At 37.9% G+C, this 21,480-nt stretch overlaps 2 protein-coding genes across 2 annotated transcripts; one reads left to right on the forward strand and one right to left on the reverse strand.

Moving 5' to 3' along the window:
• Positions 1-1,373: 1,373 nt before the first annotated feature.
• Positions 1,374-7,956, reverse strand: LOC145768427 (uncharacterized). Its single transcript, XM_082579916.1, has 2 exons — positions 7,945-7,956; positions 1,374-3,812 (listed from the first exon to the last, which is right to left on the reverse strand). Exon 2 carries the CDS (start codon positions 3,193-3,195, stop codon positions 2,320-2,322), a length of 876 nt encoding a protein of 291 aa, XP_082436042.1. The 5' UTR covers positions 3,196-3,812; positions 7,945-7,956; the 3' UTR covers positions 1,374-2,319.
• On the forward strand, positions 5,358-20,879 carry LOC145768426 (beta-1,4-galactosyltransferase 4-like). Its single transcript, XM_082579915.1, has 8 exons — positions 5,358-5,540; positions 12,104-12,508; positions 13,260-13,379; positions 14,559-14,675; positions 16,032-16,242; positions 18,504-18,654; positions 20,166-20,286; positions 20,597-20,879. The coding sequence occupies exons 1-8, from the start codon at positions 5,379-5,381 to the stop codon at positions 20,660-20,662; spliced, it is 1,353 nt and encodes a 450-aa protein (XP_082436041.1). The 5' UTR covers positions 5,358-5,378; the 3' UTR covers positions 20,663-20,879.
• Positions 20,880-21,480: the final 601 nt, after the last annotated feature.

The following is a 21,480-nucleotide window of genomic DNA, read 5'->3' on the forward strand; positions in this document are numbered from 1 at the left end:
CAATGATAATTAGGTTACGGTACCCAATAATTTAAAAAAAAAATTGAAAAAATCGCCGAATAGGGAACTCGCCGAAAAGGGCTCTTGCCGAATATGGCGCTCGCCGAATCGGACTAGCCAAATTGGACTCGCCGAAACGGGCCATTCCGGGGCTATCTATCTATGAACAATAAAACAAGTTTTTGCCACTACGGTACTTTTTGAAATAAAAAGAAATTGACCTCTTGCCGTTACGCATCAATAAAACCATGATGCGTAACTTAAAAAAAAAAATTAATTAGGTAGAGAAAAGATTGATGATAAGTTTGGAAAAAACAGTTTAGTGCTAAAGTCTCAACTTTTTGTCCCAAATCACATTTAAATGCAGTGAAAAGTGGAAACGTTTTAATGTTTTTTATTTTTCCTAAAGAGTTCAATAGCCTGTGATGTCATGTTTGTTTTCCTTTATCACACTTGTGCTGTCATAGACAATAGACATGTTTAAAATAAATTTGGTTGCACTTAATCCATCCAATTTATATGTTAGTTTTTACATAGCGCTGTATCCATCGCAGAATGCGTTGCTCCTCAGCGCTTTACAAAGCAGACAGTGTCAATTTGATCTAGTTTACAGGACTTTGAGACTTTAGCACTTTTCTGTTTTTGTCAAATTTTTCGTCAATCTTTCCTCTGCCCAATTAAATTTTTTTTGTTTTGAAGTTTTCCGTCATGGTTTTATTTGTGAGTAATGACAAGAGGTCAATTTCTTTTTATCTTCAAAAGTAGTAGCCAAAACTTGTGTTAGTGTTCATAAACAGATAGCCCACCTCAGAAAACATGGGGCTAGAGTTAAAAATTATCCAAATATGTTGAGCGGTTTTTGAGATATTGCCGTTTTTCTATTGCTTCTTATCTATGAAGCCACCTAGTGGTCAAGGGTTGTTTCACTTATAATATAACTCAAGAGCCGCTTATCTGATTTTCATCAATTTTGCACCATTCTTCTCAGAAAATTGAGAAGCATGTCAGGCCTTGAAACTGAAGGCGGCCATTGCGGCCATGGCCGAGATAAAACTACAAAAAAACCAACATTTTGTCCGCCGGGTCTCGCCTTTCCGTCGGCCGCATTTGTCCGCTATGAAGTTCCGAAAAATTTGTACGCAAACTGCATTGTGAATAAAGTACTTTGCCACTTATAATCACAAAGGATTAGAAAGCAACCAAAGCACCCGATAAATCATAATACAACACACTGTCTAATAGGGTGGGTCGATTTTCACACAAAATCGTCGGATTGTCGCATAAATTGGTATTTAGGTGAGGCTTGCCATACTAAATAAAGTGTTAAAATTTCAATGTGATAGTGTGCTCCTAACCACTTACCCCAGGTGGTATGGAAAAATACAATTTTCCACTTCACGGCAAATTATATTCAATAGGTAGGCTACTGTGAAAACGAAGCACAATTAAAATTTTATAAGTTCAAACCACATCTGGATGTTAAACTAAACAACATAGTCTTTCTTTGATTCAAATATAGGCCGCTGCTTCCTTGCATCTAAGATAGAATGAATCATAGAGTTCCTTTTCTCCTTTCCGACAGTTTTGAGGCTGACCTCAGCGACTACACGAATCATTCTTTCAACGGCTTGAGTCTGTGGTGTGTACGACGACTTGACTGGGACTGACTTTATTGCATCCCAAAGTTCATTTTCACTCTTAGATGCTAATAATGGTGGTTCAGTAATGTCAATCTGTGTCCAGTCGATCATATCAATATAATCCGTTGCATTAAGGTTAAGTTGATCAGCAGGGCGATGGAATGTTTGCATTATTGTAGATGAAATCCTTCGTGCTTTCAGAATTCGCCCACCAGCTAGCTCACGAATTGCAGGTCTATTGTCATGAAACATGGCATATAGCAAGTTTTCGGGGTGAGCTGCATAGCAATTTTGCTTGATCGATTTGTCGATGACAGACTGCACTTCTACTGGTTCAAGTCCACGACTGAGTTGTATCATAAGGAAAAGTACTGCTGGAGCATCGCTGATATCTGTGGCCATCTTAGCGGCAAACCATACTGGCCCATATACAGTTACAATGAATCGTGTCAATGTCTTAACAGCTTCTGATGGATGGGTTTGACTAACATAGTAGCGGCTCATTTGATTTGCTCCTGTGAGCCAATGTGAATGATTATATTTCCCAGGATCTTTGTGTAAGAGTGTGTTAGGGCATTCCCCAGAACTGATTGCATGGCAGATTTCCAAAAGGTACATCTGGTCTGTGCTTAGGTCCTTTGAATTGTCCAATTTTGGCAAATGGAGAGTTTCAATTTTATCAAACAATGCTATCTCCAAGGTTGTAGGCTAAGGTTGACCGCAGAATATCGACAATTTCACCAATAAATGTTTCTGGACCAGATGTCTTTCCAAATAATCCAAATAGATGCCGCAATGGTAACTCATTGATGTGCAGCATACATATATTCCACTGAACTTCATGCTGGATATGATCTTCTATTCTAGCAATTATTCCATTACGACTCCCAGTGTTCACTGCTGTCCCGTCACAACCAATTATTCGAACTCCATCCATGTTCATATTCTCGTCGATTATACATTTTAAAATGTCAACTGAACGACCACTTGGTGTTGTGACATGAGAGATGTAGATGTCACCAGGTTGTGTTAGCAAAACGTAATGGTCTTCTTTCATTTTTCTCCTGTGTTGGTAGTCATCAAAGACATATGATTCATCCTTTCTCCCATCGAAATACAGTGATGTCAAATTATTGACAACATGTTGGGTTGGTTTCAATGCAGTACGCCTCTTGACTCGGCTACGTCTCACTTTCCGTGGGTCAATAATAATGTCTGTGGAGAAGTCTTTTCCCAACACATCCTGCAAAGTAGCAGTGGCAATAGCAGCAACTGTTTGGTCAGAAACCATCTTTCGATCGGCTTCCCTCGCAACACAAGGGATTGGGATGGTATTGTAGGCACTACTTGTTGAGACACTCTCCATGAAACTCGGATCATTATCGGATGAATCAGATGGAGAGTCGGTTTCACTTGAGCTAGGTAATTGGCAGACAGTTTTTTTGCCTCTCTTTCTCGTTTTTTCTTTTGTTTCACGCTGCTGCTCCTGCAGCTTTCGTTTGATGTGCTTTTTACGTTTGTGGACCTCTTGTTTATCTAACTTTCCTATGAACATTTTTCTACTGCTGCGTTGATCATCCACGAAATCTTTCTCTAAACAGTTTAAATTCTTGTCATTTGCAACATCAAAGAGCTTGCCCCAATTAATTTTGGCGGATTACAGTTTTGTAGGAAAGCACTTTTTGGCTTTATCGCACTTTAATCGTTGTGCTTTGCGCCACTCCTCGATGACTTTTTGATGACAACGCTCAGTTAAAAGCACTGCAACTGTGACAAAATCGTATTTTGCAATAACTTCACCTGCTTCAATTTTTGCATTTCTCGATTCGACAGTTCTTCATGGTTCCAGTTTGGCTCCGTCCGATGTTTAAGTTTTACAAATTCACAGTAACGTAGAATATCGCCATTAGTAGGTAGTTGGTGGCCAGGCAGTTCGGCAGCAAAGCCAAAGAGGCGTTCAGTACCACTTTGTGTTGCCATTACAATAACACTATCAAGATAAGTGAGATTAAAATCCAATCGCATATCAATCAACCAAATAATTATATCGCTATTAAAATACGGTAGGCCTAGGCCTAAATGTCTAACTGACCTAAATGACCAACTGCTGTACTGTGTGTAGCAGTTTGCATTTGCACTGCATATTCAGATATTGCTGTTCGGACACTAAGCCTTATTAATTATTACATTGACCAAGTTAGCCTAATCACTTGTGATATGGTTTCCACAACTATTAGAAGTTCGCTCACTGCGAAGGGTTGCCAGATTGGGCGAAAGGATGAGGTAAAATGACACAATTTTTCGCAACTTTTCGCACAATCTGGCAACCCTGCTATAGGAACAAAATGTCATTGGGGTAATGGGTTGCTGTGCACAAAACCATTTCAAACTTTGAGGAAATGTTTAGAAGGTAAAGTGGCACAGCCTATGTTCAAATTTATATGATAAATGGAGAAACCGACCCACCCTACTGTCTAAGTGTCTATGCTTGAATTGTTATTATTGATTGACCCAGCAGGACGGTGAATCGCCCAACGGTGATGTCGGACATAAGCAGGATGCAAGTGACATCACAATATACTTTATTGATGGGATATATTCAGTCTTCGAAATTAGCGTCGGCAATGCGTGAATGGACCATTCAACGTTGTTAGATGTCAAATTAATGTAAAACAAATGTAAATTTCTTATTGGGCATTGTTGTTATGCAATATAACATGCCGAACAATTATACAAATAGATTTGTGCTGACTCGAACGTTGAATCAACCTAAAATTAACTTACTTTTCTCCCCATGATTTATTTAACGTGAATTACTGTAACAGCGTGGGACGTGCGTAATGCGTATCTTGTTACTCGCTTTATCGCTACTTTTGGTATTATTACATCAAAACAAATCAAACAGTGCGGTCGTGATAGACTACTCTAGTAATAGTATATTTTTCGCTTCTCGTTTTACATGTTTTAGTATATACAATTGTTTTGTAATAAACGTTTACAGCAATTGCCGAGGCAATTTCAACTTTTGTCGTTTGGCCTCGGCAACGTTTCTGCCGAAGTAAAAATGTGCTAATTTTGAAGACTGTACGTTGATGCGTGTCGAAGCTCCGATGGCCGCCATGTGCTTGTGATTGGCTGCCGAACAGCTTGCTTCAGTCGGACACGTTTGGCCGCCGGAAAAAAAAGTTGTTTTGAGGCCTGCATGTTTTAAGTCAATAAAAAAGTTAGATGGGGCCAGCCAATGTTCCTATTATAATGAAATGACCCTGTTTTTGTAGTCGTTCTAGTTATTAATGATTTACTGGTAGTTTCAGGGTTGTATAATTCTTTAAAGGTTTTTGATACCATAACTATATATATAATAAATATATAAATCAAATGTAGTTATTACTATCTGAAGCCTTTACAAATTGTTTCACCTAACGGATCATCAGAAGGTCTTATTCAAATAGAATAAATTCAAATAGGCTTCAGATAGTAATAACTACATTTGATTTAATTCGCTCTGCTTTGCCTTTTTGCTTGGCATTGAGCACTTTTTGTAGTATTAATAGTTTTCATTGTTTTAATAAATATATACATTATTTTTCAAACAGGTGCTTAATATTCTTGTTTCTAGTATGTTTATGTCTTAGTAACAGCCAGTGAAACATAGTGGCTGTATTTGTGTAACCACATAAAAATATTTTGCATTGTGCTAAATAAAATGGACTTTATCTGATTATTGTCAATACCAAGATGCAACCAGTTGCACTTGATTCATCTACTTTAGTAAAAACACATTCAAATGAACAATCTTGCTTGAATGTTTTTGAAAGTGCTGTGAAGAAAAAGATATTTGCACTGATTTTTCTCTTTTGTATCCAAGCTCCAATTCTATATTTTTTGTATACGTCTGAGGTATGTATTGGTTAGGCTATGTTATTCATTGGATGGGTTTATTTTCATTAGCTTTCTTTGTTAAAGACAATTGATAATATTCTGGAGCTATGGTTCGAGTCATCCACCGTTAAGTAATTTAGACATCACCTTAAAACCTTGTCAATATAGGGCTATATATATATACTTGAATAACCAGTTTAGTAGAATTTATGCCCACTGCTAAACCGATGGGTTGAAATTTAATGCCTGCTGCATCATATGCAGAAAAGCTTCAAAGTTAAGTTCAGCTCCCTATTTAGCATTACTAACATATATAATATATAAACTTTATCTAGTAACCTAATGCAGGCCTCTAAGCCCCCGTTGGCCTAATGCAGGCCTCTCAGCCAAGAAGCTGTTAGATATCTTCAGAGAGAGACTACCGCGCCAGTAGGCCATGTTTGTTGTTTAGTTGCCGATTTTCACAAGCCAGCATTTTTCTACTCCATTGATATTTGAAACATATTTCTCTTCACTCCCATTTGCCGGAATGGCCCGTTTCGGCTAGTCCGATTCGGCTATAGTTTTGAATTGTATTTTATTCCATGATATCGTTTCTTTTGCATTCTAACAAAGAAAAATAAATTGAAATGAGATTTATCGCAAAACGTTTGAACTATTAAATTGAAATGTTTGCTCACATAAAATTGACATGTGTCCTACGTCACCATCTGTATGCAAACTTAAAATATATTAGAATCCTCAACTATTACAAAATTCCAAATCCAACGACCCTTCTGTTTATTTAGAAAATGTTGTATTTTATTCCACAATATCGTTTCTTTTATAGTTGAAATTATCGAAGCTTTAGATGAGTGGGGTTTAGACCTAACCACTAACCAGGGCAACAAAAATGGTTATTACAAGTGGTGTTTCAAAGAAAAACACTTTGCGAAAGAGATTTAGATCATATAAACGAACTTAAAGAGTGCCGAAAGCGAAAAATAGCCTCTGTTGCTCTTGCTCGCAAAACAGCAGCTGATCGCATGGCTTTCTCATTTGGTATGGAAATTTCAAAGTAGATGAAAGAGTACCTTACGCTGCTGGAATACTCACGTAACTATTCACTGCAATATTAAGTAAACCAGCTAAATTAGACGCGCTATTTTCGGCGAGGTCTTTCAGCTGTGAGATCAATTATGACTCAACAGAACGCACTGTTTTGTTCGCAATGTGTGAGAATTAAATTGAAAACCAATAAAAGAAAAGGTGTTTAATGGTCTTCTTGGTTGCAGATATTGTTTGTTTGTTTGTTTTATCTTTATCCTGCATTGCGGGAAAGTGGACTTGAGCGCTATGCATCGGTGTACGCCTTCCGACATACACCTGACCCACGCTGCAGCCGACGGCAATGTCTGTTTCCGGTTGTCTACTTTACTTATGACTTAAATTTGGTACTACCCATTACTCGAAATCGATCACTAGGTAGAGGCAATTATTGTAAAGTTTCTTGCCCAGAGAAACAACAGCAAGTGCGGGTGGCTGGGGTCGAACATGCAGGCTCTCGACTGCAAGCCCAACGCACTAACCACTCGGCCACTGCTGTTATCTGCTCGTTAGCTTTGCATATTGCTCAACAAGTGCATAAAGTTTAGAATTGACAAGAAATCATTAAATTTGAAATTTAAGTTTGAATCACTGGAAATAAACGTATTCAAAACTTTTACTTTTCGACGCCGTTTCAAACTCTGTAATCTACGTCAACAATGATTTTGTGGCAGTAAAAATGCGTTCATTTTGAAAACTTCCAAGCTGGAGACAATAGCTTGTCCCGTGTATAGGTTGAACCTGTCTTTTTGAGGTGAAATTCACTTGCAAACATCTCGAGTATATATATACGGTATTCGATAAAAGACTATAAAGACTTTTGATAAAAACAGAAGACAAAACACTTTGCCGTTGATAACGCTTTGAAGGTAAGTAATTAGCAAAATGTGCGATTCGAGGTTAATAACCCACGGAATGGCCCGTTTCGGTGAGTCCAATCCCTTAACGGGAGATTTTTTTCAATTTTTTTTTAAATTATCGGGTACCGTAGCCTAATTATCATTGCCGTTTTAGGGTTAGGGGTTAGAGGTTAGGAACTCACTGAATCGGACTCACTGAATAGTAGTCAGACCCATAAAACCGATAGCGGGTTTCCTCTCTGCAGGCTTGAAATCATGATTTTTTGCGTTTTATTTCGATAACTTCATTGTCTTGATCGTTGTTATTGTTATTCACTCGCACGAAAAGGAAATGAATTGGCTTGTTTTCCAACTGTTCTAATTATGAGCTAACAATATCAACATTTTTACGACTAGGCGTACTGCATGCGTAAAACTAATCATTTCAAGCAGCGGTTCTAATAAATTCGGTTTGCGACCTAGCTGTCAATATAAACAAGACACTAAGCTTAATCAAAGACTACTTGAGTAAAATAGCGTCATCACTTTTCTCGCCCTCTAAAGTTTTTTGAAAAGTCAGCGGCTATGATTGTGGAATAAAATACAAAATACAATTTAAAACTGTAGCCGAATAGGGAACTAGCCGAATCGGACTGTAGCCGAATAGGGAAATAGCCGAATAGTAACAGACCCCCCATTTGCAACAGTCTTTTTATAAACAAGTCAAAGTCTCTCAGAAACGCTGACAAGAAATATCGCAGATAAACTTTTACAAAAAGTCTGAGCAAGGATCTATAAACTCTAGGACTATCTCACATTAGGGTGCGTCATGTGCCCCAATGTTCATATTTTTTGTATTATTTTTTTTCAGTGGTGAGGTTTCAATTGAATAGCAATAAGATGAAGTTTCAGCAAAAAATATTAATGTTTAGGCCCTCCACATTGCAGTTAAAAATACAGGAATTTGACCCCCATGCTCCATAAATACCTTTTTTTTCAGATCTATGGATTAGGCCTGCATTTTGTGACATATTCATAACATAGTGAACACAGTATAATAGTATCTGAGTACCGTATTAGCAGCTTATTATAATATTATTTGGTTTAAGAACTGGGATTCTTGTGTTCCATGACAACACAGTGTTGAGGAAGGAATGGCATAATAATAGCATCTAGGCCAAGTCAAATTAATCCTAGGAGAGCACAGTTTGATACTGCACAAATTTAATTTTCTCAAAGCTACAAAAAGGAAGGGCATGGTGAAGTAGGTTAATCCTACAGGAGCACAGCTGGATTTTGGACAAACTAAGTTAATTTTGGACACTGTGGTGATAAAAAAGGTTAATACTACAACAGTAAACTCTTAACTGAAGCGGCACTACTAAATTAGCTAGCCTATAAAAGCAACATCAGACTTCAGCAGCTCAGTTAGAAGCTAGCAGATTGTCAAGCCATATCAAGTAGTGCAGTCTTACAATGTCACATTTCAAAGATCCTAGGTTTTTTCTTTTAGGCACAGTGCCGTCAGAAGATGATCTTCATGTCAAAAGAAGCAAGCTGCCCACCAGAAAAGAAGTTCTTCTTTCTTTTATTTGTAGAAAAGAAAAACTTGTGGAAGCAGACAACACTAAAAAATCCTTATATCATGCTGGAGCACTTACTGTTGCAGAAGAAATCACTCCAATTTACAATCGCGCAAGAATACCAACGAAGAAAAGTAATTTGATGGCACAGGATATAGTTAAACTTTATTAGAATATGCAGACATTAATGAAAATACCAGTAAAAGGCGAGATTCGGGAAAGTCTAAAGAAAGAATTGACAACTATAAAGTAAGTTTGAAAGAATCAATGCCATTTTGGCCCAAGCATGTATTTGATATTATAAAGGACAATGAAGACAGGCAATTTTTGATATCAATGCAAACTGATAGAATTGCAGTGATGGCTGGCATTGACAAGAAACTTGCCACAACAGGGAAAAATATACAAGGCAGATGCAAAGAGGCGCAGAAACGAGTTAATGCAGAAACAAACAGAAAAGCAGTGGAAAGTGACAAGAGTGGGCAAGAAGAATTTTTTAATGAAGCAAATTATGAAGAAGATGATGAACTTTTACCTGGACCTTTCCAAAGAAAGCATCGCCGTTTAACAAAAACAGGTGAATGGGTTTTCATTCCTCACAATGTGCTGAAATCTCAGGAGTTAGTTTCTTCTGCAGTACGGAGTGATATCACCCCTACAGAGCTTTCCTCTGTTGTGAAATAATTGATAAGTAGTTGTAAAGGAGATGTTGGTAAATTTAGTTTAAGTGCATCACAATCATACCGATATCGTGTTGACAGGTATCCTACCCGCTAATGTACGCAGAGAAGCGATGGTGTCTTTGTTGGTAAATAAAGCCTGTGCTGATCCGAACCACATACTACACGATTGCGTATCTACTCTCAATGTCCCAATCGTACAACGCCTACCATCACGGCGCCCTTTTGTAAGGCATGCTGCAAAACTCCAGCTCGCTGATTTCAGCACGTCAGATGCCTGGTCCGAGAAATTGAGCACTGTCCAACAATTGAAAAATAAAGTTTCGCCTCGTTCTATTCGATGTCTCTCCTGCCTCTTCACTCCCACTTGGTTCTGAGCTTCAGAGAAGGGAGTGGGTGACACTGAACCGAATAAGAACGGGAGTTGGCCGCTTCAATGCTTGCTTGACACGCTGGCCGCTGGGGCATAAGGGACTCTGCTGCTTGTCAGTGCGGTGCGACGGAGCAAACAGCTAACCACATCATCTTTGGGTGTCCCATCTATTCCCCTCCCAATGGAATAACAGGCCTCCGTACACTAGATGACTTGACGAAAAGTTGGCTCCAAGTCCTTCCATTCGGCTGACCACAAACTTTCTGCTTCATACAAACGACGACGACGTGTTGAATGCATTGACAAGATAGCTGAAAACATTCAAAAATCATGGGTTCCTCCAAGCATAGGGAACTTGCATTGGGATGGAAAGCTAATGACTTCTTTGCTTTCTAAATACGATGTTGATGATCGACTCCCAGTTTTAGTTTCAGGGGAAGGTGGAATAAAGTTGCTTGGTGTAGCCACAATCCCAAGGCATAGTAGTGATAATGCTGGAAAGTTGATTGCTGATGCGACATGTGGCCTTCTTTCTGCATGGGAATGACCGCTTTAAAGTGCCAAATTTACGACGCCATAATGAGCCATCAAAGTCTTGGTTTTTGATGCTTTAAAGTTGTCTACAATAAATTACGGTGACTTGTTGTGTATTTGTAATTTTTTTGTTATAACTTTTTTTCTAGTGAAATTAAGGCAAACAGTCTTCTTAGAGCAGATAGAAACATTATGATTCTGCATCATTTGATACCAAACTCATGTTCCTAGCACCAGCAGTTCCAAAGTTACATCCAATTTGAGAATTTTGGGGGTATTCCCCCATAAAATGAGGGGTAGCACGGCCAATAGGTGGTGCAACTCCCTGAAACCAGTTTTTTTGTTGTTTTTTGCCAATTTGTCTGGGGTCTAGACCCCCTTTCTTTTAATTTAAAAAAAGTTTTTTTTTCAACCCACCCTATTGTCAAGCTAACAATGGGATACGGGCAATTGGGATGTGGAGCACCTAAACCTTGACCAAATTCTTTGGAATTTTGCTTTTTTAGTCAAGCCTCACCCACAAAAAAAAAATGTTGTTTTCAATCATTTTTTAAATTTTTGGGGGCAGATGACGCACCCTATCTCACATACATGGGAAGCAGTGAATTTAAATTCAACTACAAATATGTTTCGGGGCCTTGTTTGAGTTGTTCTTGAGTGAACGCAAAAACACGATATAAATTAATGGATTTTTTTATTTTAGCTGTCGGGCCCAAAAATTTGGCTGCTGGAAAGAAGTTCTGGTAGGCCGTGCTTGGTTGCCGGAAAAATGAAGGAGCTTAGAGGTCTTTTAATGATTTGTGACTGTGGGAATAGTTCTATCAAATATTGTATTACTTTTGCTACTCACTCCATGAGCTGTGGGAATGTGGGTATTCCCAATAATGGACCACTCCAAAACAGTTTTTCCACTATTTGACTGTATTGACATTGTTTGTGGTAAAAATTTGAATAAAAAAAAGTAAAATAGTAAAAATTAGAATAAGTAAAAATTTGAATATTCACTGTAATGTTTTGTTGTTTTTTTAACTTTACAGTGTGAGTGTTGAACTGACTGATTTTAAACGAATCTCCATACCAGTAGGTGTTTATTTTGACCTGTTTAATTAGTATCTGCTTTGAAGGGAAAATGCTTACTGCTTAGTTGTTTGCAAATGCACTTTTGATTGCATCTCACAGTTAAAACTTAACTGAATTTGAAAGAAACTCTTATTTAATACAGTAGGCTACTTTTATTTGAACAATCAGACATTATTTTTTATTTTTTTGCAATGCCAAATGAAAACATTATTAAATACAGAATGAGACTGTTCACCAGGCTTTATAACTTTGTTTCTTGCGTTCTTCCAGTGACTGTAGACTAGACTACGGTATCACATAATGTTTAATTTCTTCAATTTTCTTTATTTTAACATCTTGTGACAGTTTTGTCTGCAGTCACTGAAAGAATGCAAGAAATTAATTTAAAACATTATTGTTGTCATAGGTATCACATTATTGGAAAAGCGCAAGAGAATTTGTACCCATCAACAAAGGTTTTATACGGAGTTCAAGATTTCTTGGTAATAGTTCTACACAATGTGGAGGCCCAGATTGTGCTGTGAGAACAAATAGATCAATTGAGAACTTAAAAGATGTCGGTAAACTTTCTAGTGAAAAGACTACTGTGCAGATCCATGTGTTGTCTAATCAGACAACTGCAATTGTGGCTGAAAAAACTGTAAATAGTGATCTTGAGGTGGAAGAAACTGAAATCAATGATAACGAAACAGAAACAGCTGAAATAGAAGTTAAAACTATTGACGATAGCGATGATGTTCAAGGTCAGCATCCAGTAAACGACCAAAACGTTGATTTGCCAAGTTGTTCATCAAAGCCATCTGGGCTACAGGTATTGTTTCCTTACTTGCTTTGGCATCAGCTAAAACAACGCTTTCTAGCCTATTGTATGAATGCAACTCGCTATAAAACGGAGTACTTTACCGTCAGTGTTTGAGCAAGTAATAATAAATATTTTTACAATGTTTTTGTCTAATGTGAATCAGGTAATAATGCTTCATTATTACTATATATTTGTTATTTGTCACAAATAGAATAGAGGTAATTGAATTATGAAATAGCCCGTTTCGGAAATCTCGATTCGGAGACAACCTTTTTCGGAGATTTCGAACAAATGACCGTAAAGTTTCAGCGAAAAAAATAACAGTTGTCAAACAGCGTTTCATGATTAACGCGCTGTCAATTAAAATACAATTGATTGTATGGAGATGTTTCTAAAATATCACAGCAGCATCTGTTATAAAAGGAATTAGCTTATAATATAGTAGAGATTAATCAACTAATGTCGCAACAAAAAAAAAACGTTTTGTTTGCGTGGTTATGGGAAGGTAAACACAAAAACTTCCTACCTAAATGATCCCTACAAATTCAATAAACGGAAGCCGTCGCTGGAATTCCAGGAAAGCACTGAATTTGTCGTCTCCGATAAAGGCTGTCTCTGAATTGAGATATCTCCGAATCGGTGTCTTGGAATACTCCCACACTGATTGAATGACGTGCATTTAAACAGAAACAACCCACACTAAATTGTCTTGTTGTGACATGTGTGTTCTCATTTCCTAATATCCTGCATGTTTATTTAGGGGCAGCTTGATATTTCGTTTGCTAATGATCCATATACCTTAAAACAAATAGCTGAAGACAATCCTTTGGTGTCTAATGGAGGTCACTTCTCTCCGCCCTTCTGCAAAGCCCTTTGGAAGGTTGGTGATCTGTTGTACAGTTGTTAATACTATTATGACTGAACAACTCACTACTCGGGGTGGGTTCAAATGTTACAAGCCATAAACCTATGCCTTGTTTGAAAAATATCTGTACATACAGTACAAAATATAATTAATAAATGGTCGGTAAATATGTTTGCAATTAGTTTTCTCGTTTTGGTAAGATGAAAACTAATCAACGTTTGACTTGAGTTTGGTTGATATGCAAACCGGATATATATCAAGTTATTGATTCATATGTGTGAGGATTGCATGGCCAACCCACTTCTTCTGTTGGGTTGTTATGCTTGAAGGGCTAGCAATGGAGCTTTTCACATGAAATAAGTTGGGGGGTAGGGCATTCTTTCATGTACAGGAAAGCATGTCTACATGGCTGTTCAACCAGGCATTGCCAGTAGAAAAGATAAGTTTTGATTGAACAGAAAAATCGAACAGAAAGCTGACGGGCGTTCTGCTGACAACACTTTTGTGTGTGCTTGGTTGAGTTCGAGACACTTTTATGTGGTTCCACTCCCACTGTTTCGTAAAAACAACAAAGAAATTCTATTCAACGCATGTCTGTCAAGAAAGGGGATTTTGTTAGATCGGTTCTTTGCTGTGGAGTCAGCAGTTTGTCCTGGTATGTTTGTTTCGTGTGGAAATCAGTAACCGGCCAACCAGTGAAATACAACTCTACAGTCTACTATGATCACCAACCTATTGTTTAGGTTAATCTTGTCCGTTATGTAGGTTATTATGTCCGAGAATAAGGATTCAAAACGTGGCCGATTCAAAACCAAACCATGTATTGCTGTTTTTGAAATGTAGGTTTAAATTTAGAAAAAAAAATAGTATCGTCAAAGAGCTATCTTCGACATTTCGAATGGAAACGACGTGGCTCGACGTTCGAAAGGGCGCCTGTTCGACAGGTCTGTGTCTGGCAAGACACTTAAGGACCTGAAAGTCGTCACAAAGATTGGCTTCCTTGCCTTCCTGTCCACTTAATCCTAATCTTTAATCACACCAGTCGTAAACCTGGATAAACAAACAAACACAAAAAGTTGGATGGTAACTTTAGCTCGAACAAACTTTTTCGACTAAGTTTTTTCCTCGAGATGCGATTGTGCGGTCGAATGCTGATTGTTATTCCGAGATCTAATCCAACGGTTTGACCTGTAGGTTGCCATCATCATTCCCTTCCGAGACCGCGGAGAGCATCTACGTTACTTTCTCCAGTACATGCACCCCACGCTGCAGCGGCAGCAGCTAGAGTATAGGATATACATCATTAATCAGGCAAGTGTTTTTAGTTTAAATCACTAATATTATAATAATGGAATATGATGATAAGAACGGTTTTGGTCAATCAGTCATGAAATTGCAATAGAGTAATACAGGATAAGTAATAAAGTTTATTAAAAGTATGTAAAAGTTATACTGTGGTTGTTGTAATCTCTGCGAGTGCGCTTGAGAAACGCACTGTAAGGACAGTTCTTTATTCAGCATTACCTGCTTGATGGAAGAATTTACAGAAACAACTTAAATAACAACTTTGAACTGTCAACTTCGGTAACAGGGCCTGCGTCAGCAGTTTACACCCTCAACAAGTATGCGAAACTGCGAGAATATCTGTGCAGTGTTTTGACTTTCAACCCCGCATTGGTTGTTAAAAAAAATGTTAAAGCTTTGTTTCAGTCCAGGAAGCCGCCCTCATAAAATAGGATGTCACCACGATTCCCACAGGAATGGCGTTTGAATGATTGTACACTAACCGGTCAGCAACTCAATTCATTTTTTACATTGATTCGACGTCTGCAGAAGTCGTGTCAATATAAAGTAGGACACTGATTTGCTGACTGAGTAGCACTATTGTGTATGAGAAATGTGTCGGTTTGTGTATCACATTACCAGCCTCGCGGTTTATCCTGGGTGCCTTTACTTTAGATTCATAGTCGTGCCTTACCTCAGTTTCTTTGAATTTAGCTCAAATTTTCTCAACGCAGTTCGGCTCACAAACGAAAGCTTATTTGCACGTATCGATTAATCTGAACCTCCTTACACTAAACTAGAACATAACACTGTGCTTGAATTGCACCCCAAAGTGTGCATTCCTTCCATCACTTTGTATAATAATAAGTTAACGGTTCTTCTGTGTTGAAATTGTCTCAAAAAGATCAAGTAGCTGTGGTGTATTTCTTGTTGTGGGCACCAAAGCACCACCTTCTTTACAATCTACATGCTATGCAACGGAACGAAAATTTCACTTTACCCACAATATTGCGTTGCGTATCTTCGGTTCCGCATCATGGGTCTTGCAGGTTTTCGGCGGTGAGCCATAAAGTGGCCGCTTAGGAAATTACAAGTTGTTTAAACATTTAATTGAAGCGTCACAGATTTAAATAAAAACTCGTGTTGATTGGACAACTAGAGGCTTCATTGCATAATATCAAAAATATTCCTGATGCTAAATGTTAGAAGCTGGTACTTGGCATTGTTGATGACCGGGCTTGCATCAATAGTTGCAAATTTCTACAACTATTCGATTTTTTTGTCATAATATGTATTCCCTCAATGATCCGTTTCTTTTCTGCGATATGAATGCGCTGCTTTGCGGTTTTAAAAACCCGTAACACATTTATTGTTTTCTTGTAGTTTGGAACTGGAAAGTTCAACCGAGCCAAGCTGATGAACGTAGGTTACTCAGAGTCAATAAAAGATCATTCCTTTGATTGCTTTGTATTCCACGATGTTGATCTTATTCTGGAGAATGATTTCGCAGTTTACAGCTGTCCATCACATCCGCGTCATCTCTCCGTGGGAGTTGATAAATTTAACTATGAGCTTCCATATCCAAGTATATTCGGTGAGGCTAGGTTGAAAAATTACATAGACAACAGTATGTGTTGTTTCCTAGTTAGAAATTCCATGTAAAAACGACTGTTTGTCTGGCCAGATGTTACTTAAAGTCGTTGATACAACTATGCTTCTTAGCAGGGGCTCCATCAACTTTTAGAATTCGGGGGGGGGGGATTTTTGGACAGTAAGCTAAAATCGTCATAGTTATTTCAACTTGACTCCAATGAGTGGGGGTGATCAGTGATCACCCCCCTTGGATAGAGCCCATGCTTCTTAGAACTAATCAGGAAAAATATTCTTCTTATTGGCTTTGCATTCCAAACAGAATTTCAAAATATTTACTTTGCTAATGGATTTGTGTCTTTACACGCAAATGAACGAATCGAACGGTTAAGTTGACTGTTAGACCAACAATGTTGGTTGTGACCTGTCAAGCTATTGATTTTATATTTTGATTAAAAACAGAAAACATCAGAAACGACACCAGTACACACTTCAAGATTAATATAAAGGAATAAGTCACAACGTTCCCTATCTAAGCTCGACTTTAGATCTATAGGTTCCTAGCGTGACTGACTGGTGACTTTAACTGCCAAGCAAGGCATATCACAAGATAGCCATTTTTGCTTTTAGAAACGGGATTTTGTTTGTCGAGCTGTATTTATGAAGCTCAACAGGTGTATTTTAGTATTGTCTTGGCTGGAACGTGCGTTGTGACGGCGTTAAGCCCTTGTACAGGTAGTTAAAAATGACATTTCCTCAGTAGAAGTATTGTGTCAACAGTGCGTTTATCGATCCTTTCATAACTTGTGGAACCGCCATGCGTTCTACAGTACTTGCTTCTGGAAAGCGAGCCTTTTGTGAATGTGTACTTAACTTCACCAAAAAAACGGGTGATGCGAAAGTTTTTGTAAGTTTAGGCTACATCAATCCTACTGAATGTTGATTTAAAGCGTACTGACAAATACAAACTGTGACGTATGGTTGGTATGCACTATCCAGCTCAAAGGTGGGTAAACTACGGCCGCGGTCCGCATGCGGCCCGAGACAATCTTGTGTGCGTCACGCGAAAGCCTGAAGCATTTATATAAAATAAAAATAATAAAGTTGCTTGAAAATTTTAATTTACTACAATGACTTTATATTAAACTTTTTATTCGTATATTTCATCTTGATAAAGATAAATTATATATACTGTAGTCTTTTTATCGCATTGTAGTAGTTTGTAGTTGTACCCCCAGCCACATTGTGTTCTTTAGTGATGTGCAGCAATATATATCGTGTCATTTGTGTACTCAGCCATCTTACATGGCTTTAGTGTCAAAACAGCCGATTACGTCACAATGGAAATTTCTGACTTCGGCCTGTCGTATCGCGAGACTTTCGTTTTAGTCTTGGCAAGACTCTTAGTACAGAGAGGAACGACGATTGCGACAGTTTTTCTGATTATGTTAATTCGCTTAAAGTGCGTCTGGTAACGTGTGATCTTGATGTGAGTTGTATTTCAACAAATAATTGAGAAACGTTTTGTACATCTTTCATGTAATATACAAAATTTCTATCTTTTGCCCACCCCTGATCCAGCACCTTTCCAATCATAACTACTAAAACATAAAAAGAGATTGCTAACGTTGATACTTGATTTTCTTTCAAATTACCGGTACGAAAATCATACCACCAGTTGCAGCATGTGATGCACGCCAATGAACTAAAAAGGTGGTAAAATCAAAAAGGGTTTTAAAATATATACATGATCAGTTGTTTGGTGGTATCGTTGGTCTACATGTCTATAACTTATGAAAGCCTAGAGTTGGGCAGCTCACTTTCAATTTAGACACCAACAATTTAGTTTAGACTTTCGTTTTCAATCTGCACATCCAATTTTTGTCCAATCTCAATCAAACTTTGCAAAGTGCCTTAATATGTGAAATGTCACACCAGAAAAAAAGTTCAGGTGATTTCGACCACATGAGGGCGCCTGTGGCACCCTACTGCCCATAATTAAACTCATGTAGCATTGACTTTGCAAAACAACTGCTTCCAGAAATGCGCTTTTACTAGATTTTTGTCTTTTTGATTTTATTTGCTGTTGCTATCTTGGGGTGTCAACGGAAGGGGTTGGAAGGGGTTTGTTTCTATTTTAGGTGCTTTATTGGGTCACATTAAAGACCTTATATAAACAGGGCCACTGTGTTTTCTACTTACGTACTTTGGATACAATGTTCTGTTGAAGGAAATTTATTTGCCAACTTTGTTGTTTGTCTATAGGGGGAGTGACTGAGCTAACAAAAGAGCAGTTCACGAAAGTGAATGGTTATTCCAATTCCTTCTGGGGCTGGGGAGGAGAGGACGATGACATGTACAATAGAATCAAGCTAAAGTACATGAGCATCTCCAGATACCCTGCTGATATATCAAAGTAAGTTGAATCCTCTGCTTTTAAAAAGAAATGTGTTTGCGTATTTTCAATGCTTAGTGAATTTGGATCGGCTGTGTTAAAAAGAAACAGCGCTTCGCAGCGATTATGCATAAATAGCAATGTTGTGGTTTCTGGCGAAAATTATACGACTCCGACTCCTCGATTCATAACTAGCTGACTAGGGTTTCAGTTTTTCCAGATTTTTTTTATCCTTTTTCATTTATTTTTAATTTAATTTCACTTCAGTTGCGATCGAAATTGAAACGGCGACTTTCACAAAAACTGACAAGAACAAACACTTCCATTTTTTGGTAATATTTAAGAGCGCAATATAGGGAACAAGAAAAAATATTTTGAAAAAAATGCAAACAAAAATTTTATTTTTCAAAAAAATAAAGGGGTGTACCGGCCAACATCTATATGGTTGGCCCATGATACGAAAGAAGGATCCACAGAGAATACAAACTGATATGCATAAATCAACACGAGAATAAAAAAATAACAGTAGCCTCTAAAGTCCATGTAGCTCCACACAAAGTGAAAATTACATGACTTTTAACTTTATTTTTATTTAAAGATAATGTCTAAAAATACATTGTTAAAAGTTAACTACGGACAGTGGCCAATGCTTCGATCTTCCGATCTCTTCAGTGTAGTAAAGTGAAAGTGAGAGTTGTATTGAAGTTTTGAGATGATGGTTTCCAAGAATGATTTTAAGAATTGATTTAAATCAATTCTCATTGGCTTATAAATTTTTATTGCTCATTTTTTTGCACCAAATCGGAGTCTGCTTTTTTAATGACTCCGAACATGCCAAAATCCTTCCGACTCCACAATCCAGACAAAAAACCCAACAAAATGCAGACCAAGAAATTTCACACCACGGTGCTAAAACTACTTTATGCATTACACATCATGAATTGATCTCTTTAAATACATAAACAATAAATGCTACAAAAAGTGCTCAATACCAAGCTAAAAAGCCAAGCAGAGCAAATTACATCAAATACAGTTATTACTTTCTGAAACCTCTACAGCCTGTTTCACCCTAAAAGGGATATCATCAGAAGGTCTTGAACAATATGCAAAAGCAATAAATCGGTAAGATCTGAAAAAAAGCCTCAATGAAGACGTCCAAATGGAAACCAAGCAAATCTGTGACGTCATGTTAGAAATGTGTCTTAACTGAGGCTTATGTGGTATTCAATGTGGTATCCCTTTGTATTTCTGAGTTTGCAGATTATGTTAATGTTATGATATTTAATGTCCTTTCAGGTATTACCGATTTATTGCTTTTATATGTATATTTTGCAGAACCTTCTGATGATCTCCCTTGCAGGGTGAAACAGTCTTTAAATATATTAAATATGCGCCAGATAGTTACTTCACCAAGAAACACATTAGCGCTTAACTTTTTTTGCGTTAGTTTTATTATTATGAATAGTTTCGTAGTGATACGTTGAACAGTTTATTTGCAACATTTATTGATGTCTACTCATCCGTCCCTTCAGGTATCGGATGATCTCACACGATAGGGAGCCGGGCAACGAGGCAAACCCACACAGGTTTTCTCTGATTAAGCAAACTGGCTTCACCATGCGTAGGGATGGAATCAACAGCCTCAAGTACAAGGTAAGGTTAAAGCTGGCAGTGGCTGATTTAGGATATGGGTTTGTGCAAGGGTGTCTCTTTACTCTTAGGTTTAATTCCAAGCGACAACAGATGGGCCAAGATAACCACAGAATAGACACCAAGATATGCAAGAAGAACTAGAAGACCACCTGGATGAGAACAGCAAAAGACAGAATGGTGTGGAAACATAAGTGGAGGCCATCTGCCAGCAGTGGCATGACCGGCTGATGATGATGATACCAGTGATATTGCGGTGTCTGTTTTACATTTGTTATTTCGTGCGGTTCAATACTTGATGTTTATATTTTAGGTTGTTGTGAAAGAGGTTCATACCACGTACACCAACGTTACGGTCAAACTGTTCGGTCCCTCATAGGAAATGACGAATCAACGTACTTGACGGACAGGAAATTGGTTCGCTTGAATGGTCAAGCGTATCGCTTACCAGTAGTTATGTAGAGGTGCAACCAAAAACGCTTATGAACCGCAATCCAGGTGCTGTGTCTGTAGTTACATGATACCAGGGGTTCTCAAACTTGTTTGTCGGGTTCATTGTTTGCTTTAGAATGCAGTATGTGACCCTGGACGAATTATTTCAGGCAACACTTTCAAAGACAAAAAGTGGGTTTGGATTTGTCCTAAACACAATGCTCAATAAAAATCCGTAGATAAATCGTAACAAGCCCGTTTCAATAGCACAGATAGGCTAAGGTACTTCTGCAGGATTGTTGCTATCACGAGATTCTGTTCCAGAGTCTCAAAATCAAAAATTAGCTCAACAAGTGTTTCCTTACCCTTGCTATCGAGCCTGAAAAAGTCTTGTGGCAAACACGACCCTTTTCCTGGGCTTAGTTGGCGACCCACAGGAAAAAAGGCTGGCCACCCAATTTTCTGCCGCCACCTATACTTTGAGAACCCCTGCCCGATACACTACCATGCACTATCGTCTCACTTTCATGAGTTGTTGATAATGTCAATTGATGTCACGTTGAAATAATTATTTATTTTATGAGGAGGTTCAACTTCGATGCTATACTACTTTATCTTGCGGCTACATAAACTTTTCGTAATATTTAGGTTTTCAATAATGTACTTTAACGAAAAGAATATTTGTAATTTTGAATTTTTGTTGCTGTTTGTTATTTTCTCCGTTGCACATAAAAGCATGAGTGTCCGGTGAACTATGTCTTAGTT

This window comes from Aplidium turbinatum, chromosome 4, assembly GCF_918807975.1.
Source record: "Aplidium turbinatum chromosome 4, kaAplTurb1.1, whole genome shotgun sequence".
In the NCBI taxonomy this organism is placed as follows: Eukaryota; Metazoa; Chordata; class Ascidiacea; order Aplousobranchia; family Polyclinidae; genus Aplidium; species Aplidium turbinatum.

Excerpts from the sequence above, each read along its gene's own strand:
- LOC145768427 (XM_082579916.1), bottom strand. The coding sequence starts at position 3,195 with ATGTTCATAGGAAAGTTAGATAAACAAGAGGTCCACAAACGTAAAAAG.
- LOC145768426 (XM_082579915.1), top strand. The coding sequence starts at position 5,379 with ATGCAACCAGTTGCACTTGATTCATCTACTTTAGTAAAAACACATTCA. Across the intron at positions 16,243-18,503 it reads TCCATATCCAAGTATATTCG|GGGGAGTGACTGAGCTAACA; the intron begins GTGAGGCTAGGT and ends GTTTGTCTATAG. Across the intron at positions 20,287-20,596 it reads TCAACAGCCTCAAGTACAAG|GTTGTTGTGAAAGAGGTTCA; the intron begins GTAAGGTTAAAG and ends TTTATATTTTAG.